We start from the raw sequence: 23,018 nt of genomic DNA, 5'->3' as shown, positions 1-23,018 counted from the left end.
TTCCATCCCAATCATTTCAATGAGTGGAAACACAATGCCAATGGAAGGGGGCGGATGTACGGTAATCAATTACATGTTGTATGTGAATGGAAAGCAGCAGTAGCAGCAAATACCAATCATTTTCAGTGGACTGATTCTAGTTCTAGACATTGAATGAATAAGCGAACATCAGCAACTGCCTATCCCATTTCATTTTTATCTGAATTATCTGACACCCCTAGCTGTGAACCCACAACCTATTGTCATGAGTGGTGTTGTGGATTCCACCACCTCAGGACTCTGCCACCACATTCTGCTGCATTGGAACACCACACCTGATTTACTGTCTGGGAAGGGACTGGAAGCATAAGAAATCACAGAGAACCTCGCCTAGTAATGCTCACGAACAGTTAAAACAGATTTTCCTCACTTCAGCAGACATGTGAATGGAGGCACTGATATAGTAAGGTTTTGCTGTACGAAGACTCTTTTTCTTCATAGTATACTTCTGAACAGATATTAGCATTATCGGGATTTGCACCTTTAAATTAGCCATTCTAAACCTACCATTTGCAACAATCTATGATCAGGGAGATGAATGCAAATACCAGAATATTTCAACAAGCTGCCGCCTTCTTTTCTAATCTGGGGAAAAAATAGGTACCTTCCAGCCTTTTTAGTGGAAATTAAGAAGGTTCTCGTGTACATTGATTCAACTGTGCAAAACACAATACATACTCTAATTCTAGGTCTTCATTTGACAGATAAGAAAGTAAACTGTAATTTGTACTTTCACTCAGAATATTCAGACATCAAAAAGGTGTGACAGTTGAAACAAGCAGATTTTGCGTGTTTTTGTGTGTGCGTGTGTTTGTGTGCTGGTAAGTTTTGCACCACATTAATAAAATCCATCGGGTCATAAGCCTCAGCTTGAAATCTTGGTTTCTTAACTGCATCCCATGATACTCCTGTGGTAATTCTGATATCACTCCCAACCCACTCCCTAAATTAGGAAAGCTTGTTCTCTCCCCCCCCCCTCCCAGTGTTTTCTACCTAAATTGAAACACACGCTGTATAAATATACATTGTATCCTGTATCTATACTTTTTTTTCTTTTAGAAAAACAACCCCCACTGTATATATATAATTTTGGAAACCAAGTTGTAAAATCTCATCCTCCTTCCAGGACACATAAGACGGAAGCCACAGCACAGAGAAGAAGGTTTGTGGCTCACCAGATCATTATGACGAATATTTTTACAAAGGGTAGTCACTTCGAAGCTCCATTTCCCTCTCCTAAAGAACTCCTTGCACTGAGCTCTTCCTTTGCCTGACCCTCTGCAGGAGATCCAAACAAAGCTGATTCGCTTAAGCAGGGATGTTTCCCCCATGCCCGCCCACCTCCTTTCCTGTCTCATTTTGGATATTGCCTATCCTAACGGATTTGCATTGCAAACAAAAATGCTACAGGGAGATGCAAACGGTCTCCCCCACCCTACAATGGTCAAAGACTTGATGTTGGGTTTACTCCTATCAAATACCACACAAGGCTATTGTGCACCATGTATAAGTTATTAATTGCTTTGTTAGGCACTTCCCCCCCCCCATGCTGGTACCCAAAAACAAGACTGAAGCCCACACCCTCCAGTAGGTATGAGCCACAAACACACATGCGTGCACACACCCCTGTGCTCCAGCTTTTTCTCTCCCCACTGTTTCTCTGTGGAATCTGCCTGATCACAATATATTTGCACCTTTATCTTGCCCCCTCCCCTCTACACATACACACCCAGCTTCCCCCTTGTCCCTTCTCTGGCTGGTGCTACTCTAAAGTAAGGTTGCATGCCCACTGGAATCATCATGGTCCACACTGTTGAGAATGGCTGTCTGGTCCTCAGGAACCTGCCGGTGGCAGAGGTCATCCTTCAGTGCTGAGAGGCGGGCAAAGGGGTCCTGGCGAGGATGTCTCTTCTTCTTCCGGAGACAGACAGCTTCGTCAGGCCACAGTACCTGAGAGTTAGGGTGTTGCTGAACCTGGGAGGCAGAACCATCTGAGGAGGAAGGTGACAAGGGCAGAGGAAGAGGGTGGTTAGGCATTTTGCACAGGTATCACGGCAGGATGCACAGGCAATCAGCGGTTTTGTTTTGTTCTTTGTTCTTTTTAAGCCAACAACAAAAAGGAGGAGGAAAAAGAAGAAGTTCAGTACACAACTTAAAATATAACCAAGGCAGAGAGGTATTATTTTAGCACATGAAAAGTTGTGTGATTTGTAGAACAGGGGAAAGAAAAGCGATGCTTTGGGGTGGGAAGGTTTGGTTTATGCAGAGAGGATGTGAGATGTTCATGGGATTGCCGAGAGGATGGATGATCCTTGGGGACGAGGAAGGGTTTTGTTTAAATAAGGATGTAACCAAGAGGGGGGCAGAATAGGAGGAGGAGGAGGAATTAGGAGAGTTTATTGAGGAACTGGGGTAGGAGGAAAAAGGAAATGAGAGACACAGGAGCTGAGTTTAAAGAGAAATCCACCGGAAAACTGTAGGGAACACCAGCTCAGGGTCTATACAAACTGGAGGTGAAAGGGGCTATAAACTACCTTTTGGCTTAAGGGATGCAGGCAAATATCAGTTGGGTGGGTGGTGGTGGAATATTTCACTTCTGTAGATCCCGTGAACAGGTGAAAAAACAGGACAGAGTAGCACACTTTCTCTAGGCCCAGAGACAGAATCAATTCTCATTACAAGTCATTGACTTCAATGAGTATTGTGCCAGGCCCAAAGTGGCAAGGGGCAGGCAGGGCGGGGGGTGGGACGATTAGCCGGGAGTCTCGTGTTCCTCGCACTCACTGATTTGTTTTTTGGATTTCGAGGAGCCCTTGGATGACTTTTTGGGCTTCTTTATCCGCTGGTATTTCAGAGCTTCGAGCCTCTCAGGTGCAGCAGCGTTCCGGGTTGGAGATGGACGTTTTCTAGAAAGACAAAACAGACAAGCGCCATCAGTGGCCCCCTGCCGTATTCTGTCTCAAGGGAGGTCTCTCTGCTGGGAAGAGAGCATTCAACCTCTGCCAGGTCTGCCGTGGAAAAGGAGGGGGGAATATGAGGAGGGTCCTAGGAAGGTGAAATAAGGGTCCACACCACCACACTGGTGCTGGAGGGGAAACCTTTTTTCCCTCACCTATTCATGAATATATTTATATATATATTAGTGTTATCACCCCACACTGCCAGACACCCTTGGTATTCCCCCAACCAACCCTACCAGCTCTTTCTCTGGGAATTGATTGATATTATTTTTTTGCTACTCCCACAACAAATGCTGCTCAGGTCGAACCAGGCAAAGGTTATAGAAAAAAGACATTAGACTCCGACCGCTTGGCCATTCCTGCGAACGGAAGCAAACTCCTACAAATGGCTGGATCTCTAGAAATGAACCATGCTGGAAAAAATGAAATAAAACTAGCACCAAGGCTCTTGAATTAAAATGATCTGCAATCTTTAAAAAAGAATAATTAAAGTGTCAATTCTAATGTCCAATAAGGCACTTTTTGGAATTAAGAGGGGAGGAAACGCAAAAGAAAAGAAAAAAAGACATATAACAGGTGTCCACAGTGGTCAGGCAAATTACCAAAATTTAGTAGCAAAAGGATGCATCCCAACTCCGCAGCACAAAAAGGTGAAGGACATGAAAGAATCATGGGGTGTCGGGTGGCAGATGCAATGAGGGAAGGTCATTAAATTCTGAACTTTATTTGCAATATACATTTGCATTCATCCTAGTTTCGTCCTAGTGAGACATCATTTCTGCATATTCACCACACAAACATACAGCACACAAGTCCAAGGGAGAGGAACATTGCAAACTGTCTTTGAAAGGTACAAAAGAAAGCGGGAGAACTCCTAGACTACCAAAGACTTTCTCAAAGGACATATCTAGACCCTTACACTGTCATACTTCAAACTGATTTTGGACAGCCACAGCTCCGGCTGATGGGTTTTGCCATAGGCAATGTCATGTTGTTGGGTTGACTGGAGCTACAGCTACAACTCAAAGCATACTTGCTCCATAAAAATCTGTAGAACTTAATATGGGGTTTCTTCCACATGCCCTGTGTTGGACCCCAAGTCCCAACAACCTCAGCCAGCATGGCCATCAGGGATGATGAAAGTTGGAGACTAACAACACCTGCAGGGCTAAGTCTATTGTTTCTTATATAAGGGCCTTCTCTTTAATGGCACACCATCTCTGGAATGTTCTTCAGGAGGCTGACTACACCTTGTTCTAGATGGACCTATTTCCTACTCTTGAAATTCTCTCTGGACAGATTGGGTTTGAAGCAAGCTGAAAGGCCTTCTCTCTTTATTTCAAGATAGATGGCCAGGCATCTGACACAAGTTCCGGATTGCCACAGGGCAGGTTTGCTCTAGCTCAAACGCTTGTCCGGTCATCCCACTCTTCCCCAAAAGGATTAGGTGAAGGAGTGAAGAGATTACGTCTCACCCCCAACTGTACCACTGTACCGATAACATTGCCAATGCGCCCTGAATGTTCTGTCATCTGTGATGTATTGATAATTGGTCCATTAGACCACGTATTTGACTGTTTGGGGGATCAGAAACGAAAAGGAATGCAATGTGGAGGCAGCAACTGCGGCAAAATCTTCCAAAGTTCTCTTTGGTTAGGGGACACCCATCCAATTCCAGGGCCAGGACAACCTTCACAAAGAGTTGCTTCTCTTGTCAATGTCCCCTTCCTTGTGCAAAGCACTGCAGCAGTCTTCTCTGGCACCCACAGAGGGAGTGAGTCTCTCCTTTGCTGGGGGCAGGCCACATCATAGGGCTTCTCATAGGCATCTGATTAGCCACTATGGGAGCAGAATGCTTGACTAGACAGCCAGTGTGATTGTAGTGGTCAGAGTGTTGGATGAAGACGTGGGAGATCAGGGTTCAAAACATCATGAAGCACACTAGGTGATTTTGGAAACCAGTCACTGCCTCTCAGCCTCAACAGTGTTGTTGAGGGGGTTGAATTAAGAAGGGGAGAACCGTGTTCATTACCTTGGAAAAAAGGTAGGATATAAATGCAATAAATAATAAATGAGTGACTAGACTAGAGATAGATAGATTTGGCTGCAAATATAATGAACTATACTTTGTTCACAGTAGTCTAACATGGTATCATATTTTCATTTCTTTGTTGATTTTTCTACTTCTGTTTCTTATTACTCCCCCACCCTGCTTCTTCTCCTTCAGAATCATGTGATTTAGGTGAGGATGTTCCAAAGCAGATGTATTATATAAACACACAAACACAAAATCTGTGGGCCAGACCCTATGCCAGCCTTCACCAACCTGGTGCCCTTTTATATGCTTTGGAGTACAGCTGCCACCAGCCTCAGTCAGCATAACTGTATTCTAAAACCTATGTAGTGCACCAGCCTAGCAAAAGTTGCCTTGTGCAGTTCTCAAAACCCATTGCCTAGTTTCATGTTGCTCTAGAAAAGTCCTGGGCTCTGTGCTTCAGCCCTCAGTAGCAAATATTGTGCCAGTTCAGTGCTTGAATGATGAGGAGACTGGCTGGCTGTAATAAATTCCATAAGGCCCAGCCTTATTTTAGCCATATAATCTCCCCCACCCCAATTTCTCAAAACAGCAGCTAAGGGGGTCAGGATCCTATCTACTGTTGTCTAATCTGAGCACTGGGAATGAAGAGTTTTGTGAGAGAAACAAAATACCCAAGGCTAACTGTTTGGAATGCAGCAACCCCTCAAAACCCAGGTAAATCTAGTGATGGAAAAATGTTATCTGGCTTTCTTTCTTCTTCCCTTTTGGTTAAAAAAAGTGACGAAATACAGAATTACAGAGTACGAGCAGATATTTATTGAACCTAATACTTCTGGTATGGAGATAAGAAGGAAGTCTGAATAAATGTTGATGTAGAACAGATAGAAGCAAAATGTTATCTTCCCCGTTTCTCTTGGGTTCTTGAAATGTTATTCAGATTCTCATCTCCTTCCATCTTCTGTTCTGCTGCACTGCAAACAAAGTGTCTCTTGTGTTTTCACTGTTTTTAAAAAGATCCAGGGAACAGAGATGGTTGCAAATAGTGGGTTCTTTCAGGAAGACCAGCTTTAAATAGGTAGATAACAGCAACAACAAAAGGAACGTAGGACATCTTTCCAGCTCCTTGACTTCCGCTTTTTCAAAGATGCATTTTTTTTCAATGGCATCCCAGGTTCTTCACTGCCTCCCATAACAGCCTAACTCCCATGTTCAAACTTGAGATGGTACAAAAGAAGCAGATGGAGAGGAAGAAAAATAACACTGTCTGTTAAAAAAAACAAACCCTGAGAGGCTTCCTTTAACATGTGTCTTGAATATCCAATCTGAGCGTCCTACCATTTGGGACAATTATGCAAACACACAATTTTCAGCAAAATTAAAAATGTTATTAACAAGCTGGGACACAAACAGCAGAAGTATGAAAAGTATGACAGAAAGAGAGAGATTAATCATTCCCATTTGAAGTTTTTTAAGAGACGATGGAAGGTGGTGGTGGGCCATTTGTCAAGAACCGGTCAATGGCGCAGAAGACAGTAGCAGAAAGGAGCTCCAGCCCAAGTTTTCATTTCCCTGTTCCTACAGAACATTTGGAATCAAGCTTAAAGTGATGAGGCTTCTTTTTCTTCCTCCTTGTAAACTACTAATCCAGAAAACTGCATTAGCCCAGCTCAGGAAACAGATTATTTTTTTCCCCTTGCTAATGTTAGATTATGAGGCATACTGGGCTGCTACCCGAAGCACATTCATAATAAGGTTTCAAAGATAAAAATTCTCACTGTGTGTGTGTGTGTGTGTGTGTAACATATATTCAACACCGAGCAATAGTTGATATCAGACATCTCCCTTGTACAAGGACTAGATAAGATAAGATGGGGAGCAAAACGAGTCACCTTGAACATCTTTGTGCCATCTTTGTGATTTGCAGTACATCTTTTCTACTGATCTACATTTCCCCAGCCTACACTCAGGAAATGTGTGCATGGACTATTTTTTTTGGGGGGGGGGCAAAATAAACCTTAAATATATGGGAATATGGATATATATAGAAGTAAGCTATACTAACTGAATAAAAATAAGCATTCTAAGCATGAAAGACTATGAAACCACTCCAGTTGGTGAAAAGACAGGCTGCATGTTCAGGACAAATGTGCAAAAATGGATAGACATTTATTTTTGCAATGGCAGGATTTCCCAACTTGCAATGACACACACTGGTTTGGATACTACCTAATGCAGAATTGGCTGGCTGGTATGCTACTGCACATCATGCCAGCCTATGGCTCACCACTCTTCCCATTCCAATAGCTGCCATGCTTACATCTGCATTGAGTGCTGGGCTATTGTTGAGCACAATTCCCCATTAAAGTACTGGAAAGCCAGTGTAGTGTAGTGGTTAAAGTGCTGGACTAGGTCCTGGCGGAAACCAGGTTCAAATTCCCATCCAGTCATGAAGCTCCTTCGGTGACCTAAGGACAGTCACTGCTTCTCAGCCTAACCTACCTCACTGGGTTTTTGTGGGCATTAAATGAGAAGGACGAGAACCACATAGGCCACCTTGATTTCCATGGATACTACTATATCATAAAAAACCACCATATTGGACACTATTCAGTGCAACTGGCCTACTTGCAAACTGCTATAAATCCGCTCGCCCACCCCACCTTTTTATTACACAAATCTAGGATACCTGTTCAGAAATCTGTTGCTATATTTGGGGTATTTATCTGCAACTATGAATGCAGGATATTTACTTTAATTAAAATAGCAGAAGCTCAGCTCAGTTTTTCCACAAGTTAATGTTAGATGGCAAAGGAAAGCAGGCCACTAATCAATAGCACATAAGGCTTCAAAGGTTGGCATTCCAGCTATTTTTTTTTAATGTATCATGGATATTTCTTGCATCCTTACTTAAAATCCTAAATTCTAAATCATACACAAGCCTTTGTGTGGCTTATTTTTATTCCTTTTACTTTTGAGCCCTAAGCCCATTCTAGAAGGAAAAGCAATTGTGATGGTTTTGTAACATTTTTTTAAAAAATCCATCAGTTAAGGATAGACTACATTTGTTTGTTGTCTAAACTAGATGGGATTTCCAAGAGAAGAATAACAGTATCACTGTGATGCAATCAAGATTAAGATTTAGAGTGTAAGATGTGCCTTTCTGGCTGAGGTAAAGGCCTTTCTTTCTTGAGCAGCAGTCTGCTTCCAAAAGCTTTCTATAATAAGCCATTAGAACAGGCACCCCCAAACTTGGCCCTCCAGATGTTTTGGGACCACAACTCCCAACATCCCTAGCTAATAGGACCAGTGGTCAGGGATGATGGGAATTGTAGTCCCAAAACATCTGGAGGGCTGTGTTTGGGGATGCCTGCATTAGAAGTTCACAGGCATAACTTGAAGGTGGTGGTGGTTAGTGTTGTTCATACACAGCAGGGGCGGACTCTGGTGATATGGCACCCTGAGCGAGGATAAAATTTGACACCCCTTGCCCCATCTTTCTAATTTTCTAGGTAATTCTTTTTGGCGCAGTTGCTTTTTTATGGATCTTCTCAGTAGGTACCCACAGAAATATAGGTTGATGTTGTTGCTATTTTGTGCCACCTTGGCTCGGTGTCCTGTGCAGGGGAACTGCTGGCACTGCCCTAAACCCAGTGCTGTGCCCAGCTTTTGGTATTCAGACCACCCTGCAGTGGAGATTCCATTTTTAGGGTTTGAGGCTAATTAATTTAACATGGATGAAATGACACCGACACTTCAACATCACCCGCAATGCAAGTCATTTTTACTTCTCAGTGGAAGGGCGCAGCTCAGCTGCAGAGCATCTATCTTGCACCCCCAGAAGGTCCCAGGTTCAACCCCCAGCATCTCAACATAGGAAAAAAGACTCCTGACTGAAACCCTGGAAAGCTGCTGCCAGTCAATGAGACCATACTGAGCTTGATGGGCCAAGGGTTTGACACAATATAAGGCAGCTTCCTATGTTCCTATGGACTACATCAATTGTAAAAATTTCTAGAGGGGTAGCCATATGTGTCTATGAAAGTAAATGCAAGAAATAGTGTTGTAGCACCTTAACACATTTATAATGGAGTAAATGGAGTATATACTTGGAAGTATAATGGAGTATATACTTGGAAGTGTCTAGGAAATATATCATTCTCCCTGCTTCCTAATTTGGGTATTTTAGACTTTTTCTAATGGAATGGCCTAGATTAGATAGTGTAAAAGCTTTGCTTTGGAAATACTGAATGTCAAGTACAGTTTTTTTAAAAGGAGTAAAACTTTCTAATGAAGACCAACGCAAGACCATACTAAATTAAACCAATGGTTAAACTAATGGTCCATCTCACCCTGTTTTCTGTCAACTGTGAACAGATTAAAATGGTTTAGAGGAAATTCTTCAGGTATTTAAGGAAGTTACCAATTCACAGCCATTCATTCCCAGCTTTTAAAGAATATTCATTCCCAGCTTTTAAAGAGATGAATGGTTTGGGGATCCTTTGAATGTAAAATATGAACTGACCTAGACCCTGCAATCATCATTCTTTGTGTGCCTCGTCCACAAGAGGTCAGAGGGTGGCAACACGAGAACAGGGCTTTTCTGCAGTGGCTCTCCATTTGTGGAATGCTCTCCTCAGGGAGGTTCACATGGAACTTCATTATGCAAAGTGAAAACATTTCTCTTTAACAAGGCCTTTGGCTGATTAAACAATCTATGACCTTTTAAATGTGTTTGTGGGCCGAGCAATTATTCTTATTTTGATTTTACTGTGTGTTTATGCCTCAAACCACCCAATGATCTTTGGATGAAGGCCAGTATATAAATGTCATTATTTAATAATAATTATAGCAATAACAACATAGTATTTAAGTAAGTTGTACTCAGAGCACACCCATTGAAATGAATGAATATTACTAAACTAGGTTCATTCACTTCAGTGAGTTTTCCCTGAGTAAACCTAGTTGAGTATCACCCCACTCTTTCCTATTAAACACTAATGTTATGGCCCATTGGTTTGTCTTTTTACAAAAGCTAAACTAAACATGCTACCAGGTGATGGCATGCTGTGTTAGCCACATTTCAAATTCTTACCCAGACTCTATAATTAGGGCTCAAATGGAAAAGTTTTTCCTGGAATGTCCAGTTCATGTTAACTGAGCATAGGTGAAAACTAGGCTAAAGCAAGAGAAGACTAATATGGCACCGCACGGAAAATACTAATATGGCTTCCTTCCAGAGTGTCCAAAGACAAGAGGAGAAAAAACACCTGGAAGAGATACATGGTTTGCCTATTTGGCACAGTATTCATCTTGAATGCCAACAGCAAAGGACAACTAAAATGAGCAGTTCCACTAGTCAGCAATGGCAGAAATCGGGAGCTATTATTTCTCTGGATCTTCCTTCCTGGCTGAAGGTTGGAAGAGTAGAGGAAGAAATGTAAGGGAGAAGTGGCAACCCTTGGCACTGGAATGAGACACCGAGCTGGAAAGGTACAATGAGCACAGCATTACCTCAATAAATTGTCTCTCCCCAAAACGCTGGATTACAGCCTCTAGGATTTTGAAGCTTTTAAGCACAGAGATCCCTCTTTCTCCATTTTAAGGGATTGCCAGCCACCTCAAAACTCCAAGAAGGACCTACGCTTGAGTGATACTGCTGCATAGCCATTTGCAAGCTGAATCAATGAAAGATGCTCCCATCCTGCCCCACCCCAAGCATTTTCCTACTGCCGTGCCAGGCTCCACCACCACCACCACCAGCAGCAGTAGCAGCAGCAGCAGTGCAATGAGGTAAGGAGGAAGCTGATAAAAGAGCAGGGCACACACCAGATAAAGGCATCCCTTCACCAGGTTTGCGGGGGACAGCACAACTTGTCTACACAACGGATTTTCACCATGCTGACAGGAGAGGGATGGAGAAGGGAGAGGAACAAGGGACAGGAGGCGGAGGTTGGGAAGTGAGGAGAGAGAGGTTGGGGGTGGGCGGGGGGAGAAGGCAGGAGAAGGAAGGGAAGGAAAGAGGAGGAGAAAGTAGTAACAATGGAGTGAGAAAAGAGAGAGAAAGCAAAACGTAAGGTAGAAATCATAATGAAATAAGAGAGAAAAAGCAATCAGACAAAGAGGACTTACAACTTCTCCAAGCCAGAGCGAGTGTGAAATGCATGCAGAGAACTGGCACATGGACAGCCTTTAAAGGGGAAAACTTCTCTTCCAAAAAAGACAGACAGACAAGAGTCCTCAAACTCTAAAAGATGTACACCAGAGTGACAACTGTCAGGGCATATGCAAGTCCTGGCCACCCCCCACCTAGGCTCACATCTAGGGCTATGAGCCCCACTTAAGGGAAGAGCACACAGGACACCAGCTTGGCCTTGTGGTTTTTGGGTTTCCCCTTACAGTGATGAGATTAACTGTGAGGGGACAGGGAGACATGTCCTTGGTTAACAGACATTCACAGTGAACTGAGCACGCACAAATAGCTTTTTATATCCTAAAGGACTGCAGGGTGCAGTACTGCACATCCACAATTCAGCTTTCTGAGAACCAGTGCTTCGCCCCCACCTGAGAACCAATGCTTCCAAATTCATGAAAAGCCAAGCTTCTAGCTCACATGAACACAAATATATTTTTGAAAATGTGTAGGCAATGCCTGCTGAGATCCCAGAAGCCAGACAGGGTGTGTGCAACAGTTAAGAGGCATTTTAGCAGCCTGCTCTCCACAACTGTAGAAATCGGAGTTCTTGGTGAAGTCCAGAAATAAACAGTAAATTGCAAGAACTCGGGCCCGAGTTCTTGCAATTTATTGTTTATTTCTGCTCTCCACAACTAGCAAAAACAAAATAAATTATATGAAATAGGAGCATCATGCAAACTTTGCAAATGTTTGGTGAGGGTACCTTATCCAGCTTTCACTGATGCAAAATTTGAATTGTCAAATGTGCAGAATGTTGAGTGTGTTGTACATACAGTCCAGATTAAAAATTTAAAAGAGGGCGATGACAATGCAAATCAAACCAGGCCTTGTCTCAGTGGCACAGTCCTTGCTTTGAATGCAGAAGGTTCCTGGCTCAGTTAAACAGTTCAGGTAGCAGGTGATATTAAAGACTCTCCTCCCAAGATCCTTGAAAGCTGCTGCTAGTCAGAAAGGACAATCTGGGCTAGAGGGACAAATGGCCCAACCTGATTCAAAGTGGCTTCCTATCTTTTGGTCATGTGATCTACCAAGGCAGGAAATGGGGAGCCTGTGGCCCTCCAGATACTGCTGTTGGGGCTACACCTACCATCATCCCTCAACATTGGCCATGTTGCCTGGGGCTGATGGGAGTCCCAAAACATTTGGAGGGTGCCAAGCTGCAAAAGACTGCAGTAGGAAATGGACTAAGGAGCCTGGTATGGCAGTCCAAGCTGCCACTGGGTATTAATGGGCCTTCCACAGGGGAGGCCTAAATCACCCCGGATCTTAAGTGTAACTTGGCCTGCTGTTCACCTGACATGACCTTGTACTGAAATCCATTCCCCAGTCCTCAGAAGACAGCAATGGGTTTTGAATAGGTCTTTTTTATGTTGCAGAAGAGAGTGTCATCCAGAGACATTGACGGCAGATGCCTGTCCAAATTTGTCTGCATCCCCGCCGTGGAAGTGAGCTGATCTCAGGCGTCTGCACAAATCTCATAAACCATGTCCCTCTTCAGTTTTTATGGCTCCATAAAACAGTGGGGTTGTGTTTGTGTGCTTGTGGGTGGGGAAGGCTGTATACTGACCTGGTCATAAAGTGCCCAGCAACGCTTCACCCACTGACAACTTTACAACCCCAAATCATAAAGCAATCACTTGCCTCTCTTCTTTATGGAGTCTCTTTTTAAATAACAACAGAGTATGCAGTCGCTTATCATCTGCAGGTTTTCACACAGGGCAGAAATGCCCAGCCTCTCTCATTTAAGGAGCGACTCCTAGAAGAGCAATGTTGCAGGACATAAATCAGTGCCTGCACAATTTGTGGCCATTTCTTGAGGCAAGAAATACTGGGGTTCTGTCAAAGCCCCTGCTTTTGCTATTTTGCTAAAAAGAATGGTGAGAACAAAGAGTTTTCATCCAGTATTTGGCATGTTGCCACCCAAGGCTGGTGGTTTGAGATTCTATCAGTAGGTCTCGCAGACCCTCCAAGTGCCTCTATTTTGCAGGGAAAGCCCCAGATTTACAGAAGCCATCCTGGTTTCTGATTTGATCCTGGAATGTCCCACTTTTCCTTAGGACATCCCTATTTTCATCAGAGAAATGTTGGAGGGGATGGAATAGGATGCTCCTATGTTCATCAGAGAAATGTTGCAGGGGATGTCTTTATTTTCATCAGAAACAAGTTGGAGGGTATGGTCTCACAAATGGCTCCTCCTGCTCCTGACAGTCAAGGTGCACAGCTCTCAAGGCCATGACAGTTATTTTGGCACCTGAGACAGAACATTCCAAAGCCCTGCTCCCTCTCCCCATCACTAAAAATAATTATAAATTAAATACAGGGCTTCCCTGTGTGTAAATGGAGCACCCTGGAGAGTCCTCCTGGCTCGCAATGAGATCCTCCCCAGAGCCCACAGAGTGTCTGCTGGTGAGCCAGGAAGACTCTCCAGGGTGCTCCCCATTTCCAGGTTCCACTTCTGGGTTTGTGGCATGTTGCATGTGCACCGTCCTACGCAAATATAGCATGCATAAATGGGGAGTTGCCTATAACTTAGTAGTTTGCTGCCCTTTCATGACACCCAAAATCAGCTGCCTCGCTCTGCCTAATGGTAAGGCCAGCCCGCTCATTAAGTATGGGGAAGAGATGGGTAATATAATCTCATACACTACAAGCTATATGGGAGGGTCTCTGAAGAGCGGGGTTTGGAACTTCTGACTGGTGTGGCGGTTAAGTGTTAGGCTAGAACCTGAGCTCCCTGCTTCAGTCACATTGCTCCACTTGATATCCATTTATTGTGGTCCTTCTTGGTAATGGGGCACACTCTTGAGGAGCAAGGGGGCAGCAGCGGGGAGGTGTTAGAGGTGCAAATGACTCTTTAACTTTGAAAAGCTGCTATCACTGGATCAAGTTAATTAGTTTTGTTGAATTAATTAAACTAAACTGGATTTTTAGATACATGTTCAATTTATTGTTACTAAGGCAAACTGCTATTCTGAGTAATGCTTTTTATAGAGGCACTGGAGAAGAGTTTATGGAATCAAGGGGTCAGTGGCCCCAAAAAGTTTGGGTGATATAGTCTGTGCTTATAGAGAGAGGGGGGTGTACAAGAGAATGGGGAAACCCAAAAACCACAGAGACTAAGTGTGCAAAGGTTTGTCCTGGATTTTGCAATACCTTATTCCCCTTTAAAGGAAATGTATAGATATAGAGATATATGTTATTGAAAAAGCCCCCCTCCTTTGGAATCCCTTCCCATGCCCCTCTCCCCAACCACGCCCCACAGCACCATCCTTCCAGACATTGATCACCCTTACCTATTGAGCTGAGGAGTGGCTTGTCTCGACAACACTGCCCAGATAGCTGAGATTAATCAAAAACAAAGCAGTTATCAACACCCGCAAGGAGCCAAGCTCCACAAGACATCAGCAAGTCAAACGGAGGAGGAAAATAATAATAATAATAATAATAATAATAATAATAATAATAATAATAATGTAAATCCAAAAGGAAAAGTGAGGGGAAAAGAAACCGAAACACAAAAGAAGCAAACAAACAATGCTGGAAAAACAAAGGGGGGAAAGAAATGGAAATGAAAGAAAGGATGGCGAAAGTGTATAGAAGGCATGGCTTCAAAGCACAGGCAACAGGGCGCTAACACAGAGAAAGCTGCAGACCTGCAGAAAGCTTCAGGCTGCAGAGCTGAAGCCAGCTCAACATTCATTTCCTCCTTCCAGGGGAGACTGGGAACTATAGTTGCATGAGGAGGGTAGGGCCAGCCTCAACATCAAGTAGGACAGTGAATGGTTTGGGGGTACCATTAATGGGGAGCAATTTGACACATTAAAATATGTCTGGAATCACTTGTGAGAGGGTAAAGGTGAGTTAGGGATCTCATAACAGGAAGTGTTCAGCAGAAAAACCACTACAATTCCCATGATACTTCGGGAGAAGTCATGGCAGTTAGAATGGTATGAAGTTTGTAGTGTGGACGTGTCCTCTAGAGTAGTGTTCTTCAACCGTGGGTCCCCAGAAGCTGTTGGACTACAACTCCCATCATCCCCAGCGAACTAAGCCAATTGTCAGGGATGATGGGAGTTGTAGATCAGCAATATATGGGAGCCCAATATTCAATAACACTACTCTAGAGTGTCCTAATATGTTCCCATATGTGGTCTTTGGAAGTCTTGCATCCATTGGTTTCAGATTGTCTATACAAGCATAGGTTTAAAGTAACAGAGGTTGCTTTCATTTTGCTAGTCGTTTACAGCACCCTTCAACCGTTTAGCGCAAAGACATGTCTCCTGTCCCTTGGGTCCAATCTCCTGAAGCAGCAACCAATAACCTTGCTAAATGGGTCTCCCAAGACTTAAGTGCTTCCAGGTACCAGAGAGTATAAGGTAGGATGCAAGGATGTTTGGCAAGGGGGTGAAAAGCCAGCTTCCCACACTACACTCAAGTCTCATACCTTTGCTCTACAATGACCCTACCGCAACCACAGCTTGGGTTCACATACCAGGCCGACCACACAGTTTAACCAGCCCACCCTTCGTTCCTTGCTTGCTGTTGAGTCACTTCTCCCTCCTGATCCAAACTGATCTACACATGTTTCCATCAAGCCATTTGGGAGGGGCGGGGGGTGGGGGACCACCACTCATTTCCACAATGCTGCGGGATTAAGAGAGGGGGCAAGGGGAGTCAAACTCCACTACATGGAGAACAAAAAAATTGTTTCAACAAAGACAAAAGGATGGAAGGAGAGCGCACCTACAGTTAGTGTGAAAGACAGAGGTGTGGGGAGAAGGAAGAAACGGAAAGAAAGAGAAGACGCTTTGCCTGGTGCAACCCTGGTACCTGGAAAACCAGCTGCTGGAGGTAATTGGCCAGCTGCAATCCCTTGCATGGACAGGATCCGAGGGTGCTGGCGGCTTCCTGATTTGACTTCTGTGTGTTTGGGGTAGATTTTGGCTTTTTTAATTTTTTGGTCCTCTCCTTACAAGCTGTTCGTGTGGCTAATGTCTTTGTTTCTCTCGCCTCGCCCAAGTCTTGTGGGTGGGGCTGCAGCACCCCTTTTGGAGATGTTGTGGAAAAAGGCGGCTTGTGCGGCCATGTTTCATTCATGGAAGATGACAAACCCTCTCGGGGGGTAAAAGAAGGATGTGAAGAAGGCAAAGAGCGGGCCTCAAGGCCTTAATGTCCCAGGAAAGTAAACAGCCAGGAACTAGAAGAGGAAAATACTGGTAATATCTGGGGCTCGCTGACCCAGTTGCAAAACGAAAAGAAACACCACCTTGACCCTACAGTTTTTAGACATTTGGACACCCTCTTCATTTCATCCCGGCACATAACTCCCAAACAAAAATGAAAGCTTCGATATTTTTATTTCTTGTGACAGGGGAGGAAAAGGGGGAGCCCTTGAGCTAACCAACAGTACACAATTCCCAACAGTCCCAAAGGCCAGGGACCCTATGGATCTAATTGCCCATGCTGAGGGGGTAAGAGACATTGGCAGGGGGTGGCCCAACACTGCAAAACTTGACTGGGGAAGGGAGGGGGGAAATAATATTAGAAATCCCAGCTGGAGGCCATCTCCAAAAAAGTTGCTGCAGCGTGCCTCGACATGGATTCAGGTGATGGTGGCAGGGGAAGAAGTTGTGGGGAAGGGATGGGAGCAGGTGAGGCGGGGAGGGTGAGAGAGGCTGGGGGGGGAGAGGGGAAGCAGGCAATATCCACACACACACACACTTACCCCGAACTGGTTGTCGATGTCGGCTCCGGCCTAAGAATGTCCTCCCCTCCCCTCCTCGGAGAGGGGATTTGTCCGAAGACGTCTATGGGCTCCACGGGCAGGGAGGGGCACTGAGGGGGGGGATAGCCGGTGCCCAGAGAAGTGAAAGCCATGGCTGGCCGGTAGCTGGGGCTTCCTCCCCGGCTGCTCTGGGCAGGGGATCCTGTCGACGGGGTGGACTTGCGGGAGAAGCTGACGGCTGCCGGAGGCTGCAGAGTGATCTCAGACATCTCCGCCTGGTGGATGAGGCCCGGCCGTGGCCTGGCCCGCGCCGTCAGCTCTGGGGAGCTGGTGCGGGAGCTGAGGGGGCTCTGGGTCAGGGGGGAAAGCCTCGAAGGTTGTAGCACCACCTGATGTAAACTGGGCTCAGCCCTCCTGGCTTGCCGGGGGCTGGGCCGAGGTCTGGGTTGGGGGTCGTACCACCTGGTGTCCAGGCCAAATGTGCTTGTGCCGGTGTGGCTGACTGACTCAGACGGCCCATGGTAAGGCAACACAGGTATGCCCATGCCTTGACTGGTGTGTCTTAGCTGCCCTTGACTCGCCATTGGTTGCATAGGTTTGTCCTGCCATTTGGCGGCGGTGGGCATGGAAGGTTGGCCTCTGCTTGGCGACTTGCCAGTCCAGCTCTTTGGTGCCTCCAGGGCCAGGATGCCAGGGTAGGACGTGGGGACCTGGAGCGAGGAAGGTGGAGGTCCCCTAGGAAGACTGGCCTTTGGCTGCAGGCTCTCAGCCATTTCGCACTGGTGGAGCTGGTGGGGGAACATGATGGGCGACGATTCCAGGCCACTGAAAGGGAACTCGGCCCTGCACCACGGCTCGGGGGACCGGCCCCCCGTCGGAGTCTGGGTCAGGGGCAGCGTGCTGTTGGAGGCGTTCTCTCCATTCTCCTCAGGGATGGTGGCATGGCCAAAAGGCCCCTCTGGGTGCAGAGGAGGGGAGGACATGACAGAGCTGAGGGGGCTGACCTCCGGCATATAGAAAGGCGGAGGGTCCATCTCGCCAGGGCTGCTGCTGCTGAGGTAACCATAATACGGGCCGTGGTGGAATGGTCTGGGGGCAGGAGGCCTGGCCTGGCCGGTGGCCTGGAGGCGGCTCTCCATGATGCCCGTCCCCTCTAGGCCCCGATGAAACCTTGGGCTGTATGCTGGTGGCTGAAGGTAAGACTCCTGGCTGGAGGAGAGAGGAGTCAGCTGGGACTTGAGGGCTGTCACAGAGGCAGGCATCACGGGGTCGTCGTTCTCTTCATCGGACTGGCGGAACTCCGGGTACATGTCCGTCTCCTCCACAAAGGGGAAGCCCTCTATCCGGCGGGTCTTGAGGGAGGGCTCCATCTCCGAAGGATCCATGACAAAACGGCCGTCCGGCCCACGGCTGATGAGTTCGATGGGGGTGGTCGCCTCAGCTTCTGCCTCAGCCTTGGAAACACTGTACTTCTTGCTGCTGATGGCCCGCTTGGTCTTCTTGTAAAGGGAGAGCTCCTTCTCCTTGCTGGGACTAAGCATCCGCTTGCCAGGTGGGCCCTGGTCATCGGAAGATTCGGAGGGGGGACGGAGCGTCCGGATGCTCTCAGGGCTCACTTTTCCAGAGGACAAGCTGTGCCACAGAATGGGGGGGGGGGTATTTTAATAATGGATCACAGAGGAGACCAAGATCTGTAGTTTGTTTAACACCACAGTTTGAGTAAAAGGATGTATGAGCACTAAATAACATAAACCCCTTAACCGGATGTAAAATGAAAAAGCAGAATTTAGGGCCGGGCATGTGGGACATCATTATTAATATTACTTCTCCTCTGCAAAGACTGCATTCACGTCATATGTTTAAAACACCACAATACCACTTTAAACAATCATGGCTTCCCCAAATTCTGGGAAATGAAGCTTGTTAAGGGTGCTGAGAGTTGTTAGGAAACCCTTCTATTCCTACATTTCTCAGGGTGGTTTAACCACTTAATCCATCTTCCCAGGGAACTCTGGGAATTGTAACTCTCAAGGGGAATGATTGCTTTTAACTAATGATTTTATAGATTTTGTTGTTGTTGTTTACAACAGAGAGATACTTACGGAGACTCTAAACTCTTCCTGCAATGGGTTATTGAGAGAGGAGGGTCTGGAAAAAATAAAGAGTGTGTGGGAGAAATAATTAAATTAAATAATTAAAAGAGTTGAAAGAACAACATTGAATGAGGCTCCTTATTTCTTACATTTCCAACAACAACAAAACAGAACAAGAAGCACAATGAAAGCTGGGTATCCCCCCTATGACAGGATGTTCACAACATTAAATGTTTCTCCACATGACCAGATGCCCCTGCACATATCATCAACATCAATTAATTTTATACACTGCTTACATGTCAAAATGGTTTCTAAGCACTTTACAAGTATAACATCAATTATAAAACACACACACACACACACACACACACACACATGCAATATGTGCAATAGAGCAATTCCATAAATTTTTTTAAAAAACATCCATCATTAAAATACACAAGAAAAAAGCCCATTAAAAATAAGATTTAAACAAAACACAAAGCTCAAGTTCTGGCGAATGCTTGCCTGCACAGGTGTGTCTACAGAAGCCAGTGGAATGCCAATACCGATAGGGCCTCTTGTATTTCAGCAGGGAGAGCATGCCCTGGCACTGCATATCAGTGTTTTATATGCTGCTTTATTTGTAGTAGCACTGCATATAAAACTAGCACATCAGGGAGAAGGCGAGGCCAAATTGTTTTTTCCAGACGTCAAATGCTGTGTGGTATTATTATTAAACGTTTGGTCATGCGACACCCCACTCCACCCCCACGATACAGCCTGACACTGTGGAAACAGGTTAGCTCTTCATCTGCTCTTTTGAGGCCTTATCATCATATTGAGAGATTGTATCCAATGTCAGTCATACATTTAATAGACCCATTGAAATGAAGGGCCATGACTAACTTAAGCACATTAGTTTTAACAGGACTACTCTTATTATTACTACTACTACTACAATTTATTAACCATATTTTGCCATAAGGTCCCAGGATAGGATGCAACCATTAAAACACAATGCATTAATATCAAAACACAACATTACACAACTTAGCTGGGTACCAAAGTAGGCAAGCAGACATACATTTTAAGGCAGTTGAAACAAAATAAAAAAAATCCCTTCCAGTAGCACCTTAGAGCAGCGTTTCTCAACCACTGTTCCGTGGCACACTAGTGTGCCGCGAGATGCTGGCTGGTGTGCCGCGACGTGCGGCGACTGGAAGGGCGATTTGCATTGTCACGTGCCTGGCGGCCGCCAATATACAGCACTGACCCGCCGGAAAGCAATATTTCTCCTCCTCTTTCCCAAAGCTCAGTGCAAACGAGCCTGGCGGCCGCCAATACACATCACTGACCCACCGGAAAGCAATATTTGGCAAGTGTTTCTTACAGTCATAATTATAATATAGGGCGGCACAGAGTTAAATTTTTTAACTTTTTTAATGGTGGTGTGCCTCGTGATTTTTTTCACGGAACAAGTGTGCCGTGGCCCAAAAAAGGTTGAGAAACACTGCCTTAGAGACCAACTAAGTTTGTCATTGGTATGAGCTTCCGTGTGCATGCACACTTCTTCAGATTTTAAGGCAGCCATCCCCAAACTCGGTCCTCCAGATGTTTTGGGACTACAATTCCCATCATCCCTGACCAGTAGTCCTGTTAACTAGGGTGATGAGAGTTGTAGTCCCAAAACATCTGGAGGGCCAAGTTTGGGGATGCCTGTTTTAAGGCCACATTCACACCATCCATTTACCACACTGATATACCACTTTAAATAGTCATGGCTTCCCCCAAAGAATTCTGGGAGATAGTTTTTTCAGGGTGCTCAGAATTGTTAGGAGGTCCTTATTCCCTGCCCAGAGCTACCATTCCCAGAATGGCTTAACTATCAATTCCTCCTCACAGAAAACTCTGGAAATTGTAGCTCTGTGAGGGGAATGGGGGCCTCCTAACAATGTTCAGAACTTTTAACCAACTGCACCTTCCAGAATTCTTTGGGGGGAGCCATTGGTGTTTAAAGTACCGTAGTATCATGGTGCTTTAAATGGATGGTGTGAATGCGGCCTAAGTTTGGTGGAAGGGAAATAGTTTGAACACACACACTGTGCCTAGAAAAGCAAGTGTCTTAGAATGCAGCATGCTTATCCCAGAACCATTTCCTCAAGATTTCAGAATATAAGGCTATCTTGACCCCTAGGTGATTATTGCCGTAATTTCCCAGGAAATGCAAAGTACAGTCTCACCTTTTTTGCGCTTGAGTTTCCGTTTGCGTTGCTTGTTGACGAAGCAGGCAGCTAGAGTGCTGAATAGGATGGCAGCCGCGAGGAAGCAAATGGTGGCAACTATTCCAGCCAGCACAGGCCGGGCCAAGCCTTCATCAGTCAGCTCTGGCTGTGGAAATATGTCTGGGAGAGATAGAGAATAGGGGAGCCTCTTAAAGACACTGCTATAGGCACTTGTTCTTCAGGGAGACCGTCAGAGTAAGAATAAACAAATGGAATTACTTCCATCATCTCTTCACCACACACATTTGAGGAGATTTCATTGGGAAATATTGATGCTGCCATGCTGTGGTAGGCAGCTTTGAAGGGGTTTGGACAACAGTCAACATCTCAAACACATCATGTGGGGGGGGGTAGAAATCAAGGCTTCTGGCACCTTGAACATTTAGCAGGTCCATTATGGCCCTCTAGAGGTTGTTGAACTACATCTCCCATCAGCCCCAGTCAGCATGGCCAACGGTCAGGGATGGTGGGAGGAATAGCCCAACAAGATCTGGAGAACCACAAGTTAAGCTGGATCAGGCCAGGAGCACTTCTAGTCTATCATCCTGTTCTCAAAGAGGCAAACTATATGCCCAAGGGAAACACATAAGCAGGATCCAAGCAAAATAACACTCTCCCCTCCTCAGAAGCAATACTGCCTCCAATAGTGGAGGCAGAGCATGGCCATTGTGGCTAGTAGCCATTGATAGCCTTACCCTCCTCTATGTATCACTCAGATTTATGCATTAAATAATTTGGCAGAAAAACAAAACTGAGTTCAAATCCTCCAACTGGCAGGGAGGGCCAGGACAATTCCTCAGTTCTGAGGCCATCCTCAAGAAGGACCCACTCCTTGTGATGATCTTGCCCTTCCGCAGATTAGGTTTGGCTGGTGAAAAAGCTTAATGGAAGGTGGAGAAAGCACTTCCTTACCTGTGCTGGATACACCGGCAATGTTGCTGGGTTCACTGATGAGGTCTTGCATGACAGCCAGAACTCTGAACTCGTACCATGTATCCTATGGCATGAAATATGTGCATTATCAAACATCGCCTGACACCAATGCCGACATTTGTGTGGTCAACAGTTGGACTCAGTTTTTAATTGGAAACAGTATATTTTCCCAGTGGTGGCAAAGGAATTGGCTTTATACATGCAGGGAGATTAGCCACATTTAGTATCTAGAGTCATCAGGTTGCAACACTTGTAGTTAAGTCAGAAAACAGAGTATTCTTGGGTCTCCGAAGAAATAGTGAGTGCAGCAATGAAGCCCCCAAAATGTATTTAGTGGGTTTCCTTAGGGACCATTTAACACCAAACATACACCCACACATATCACTTGATTACCTAACACTTGCTTCGTAAAACTGAATTCACAATTCCATTTATACCCCACCTGCCCACAGTCAAAAGGGCTACCAAGGTGGCTTATAGTGGTAAAAATATAAAACATAAAATTAAACATCATAAAAGAGAATAGAGATAATTAATATTATTTTTAAAATGGAGCACAGAGGAATACTAATGCATTGGTTCCACTTCAGAGGCAAGACCAGGTAATTTGCAAGTCCCAAATCCAGGGAGAAATTCTGATATACATAATTTTAAAAATGGAATTTGGACGGAAATTTCAGAAGCATCCCTAGTTTGGAGAGATGGATAGTACATCAAACACTCTTCTCAAATGAAAGAGCAGTGTCTTAGAAATTTTCACCATTAGGGCA

General features: G+C 45.1%; 1 protein-coding gene across 1 annotated transcript in view; it reads right to left on the bottom strand.

Moving 5' to 3' along the window:
* Nucleotides 1-1,096: 1,096 nt before the first annotated feature.
* The window catches only part of IGSF9B (immunoglobulin superfamily member 9B), a 121,952-nt gene continuing 100,030 nt past the window's right edge, over nt 1,097-23,018 (bottom strand). The window contains exons 15-20 of the mRNA XM_035139552.3: nt 22,228-22,312; nt 21,274-21,435; nt 19,058-19,103; nt 16,956-18,587; nt 2,824-2,945; nt 1,097-2,030 (exon numbers count right to left, since the gene is read on the bottom strand). Coding sequence (XP_034995443.3) covers nt 1,807-2,030; nt 2,824-2,945; nt 16,956-18,587; nt 19,058-19,103; nt 21,274-21,435; nt 22,228-22,312 — 2,271 coding nt within the window. The 3' untranslated portion in view covers nt 1,097-1,806. The remainder of the gene's footprint in view (nt 2,031-2,823; nt 2,946-16,955; nt 18,588-19,057; nt 19,104-21,273; nt 21,436-22,227; nt 22,313-23,018) is intronic.

Source organism: Zootoca vivipara, chromosome 14 (assembly GCF_965207765.1).
Source record: "Zootoca vivipara chromosome 14, rZooViv2.hap1.1, whole genome shotgun sequence".
NCBI classification, from domain to species: domain Eukaryota; kingdom Metazoa; phylum Chordata; class Lepidosauria; order Squamata; family Lacertidae; genus Zootoca; species Zootoca vivipara.
Note: the sequence above shows the minus strand (reverse complement) of the source record. Positions and strands in the feature narration are given on the sequence as shown.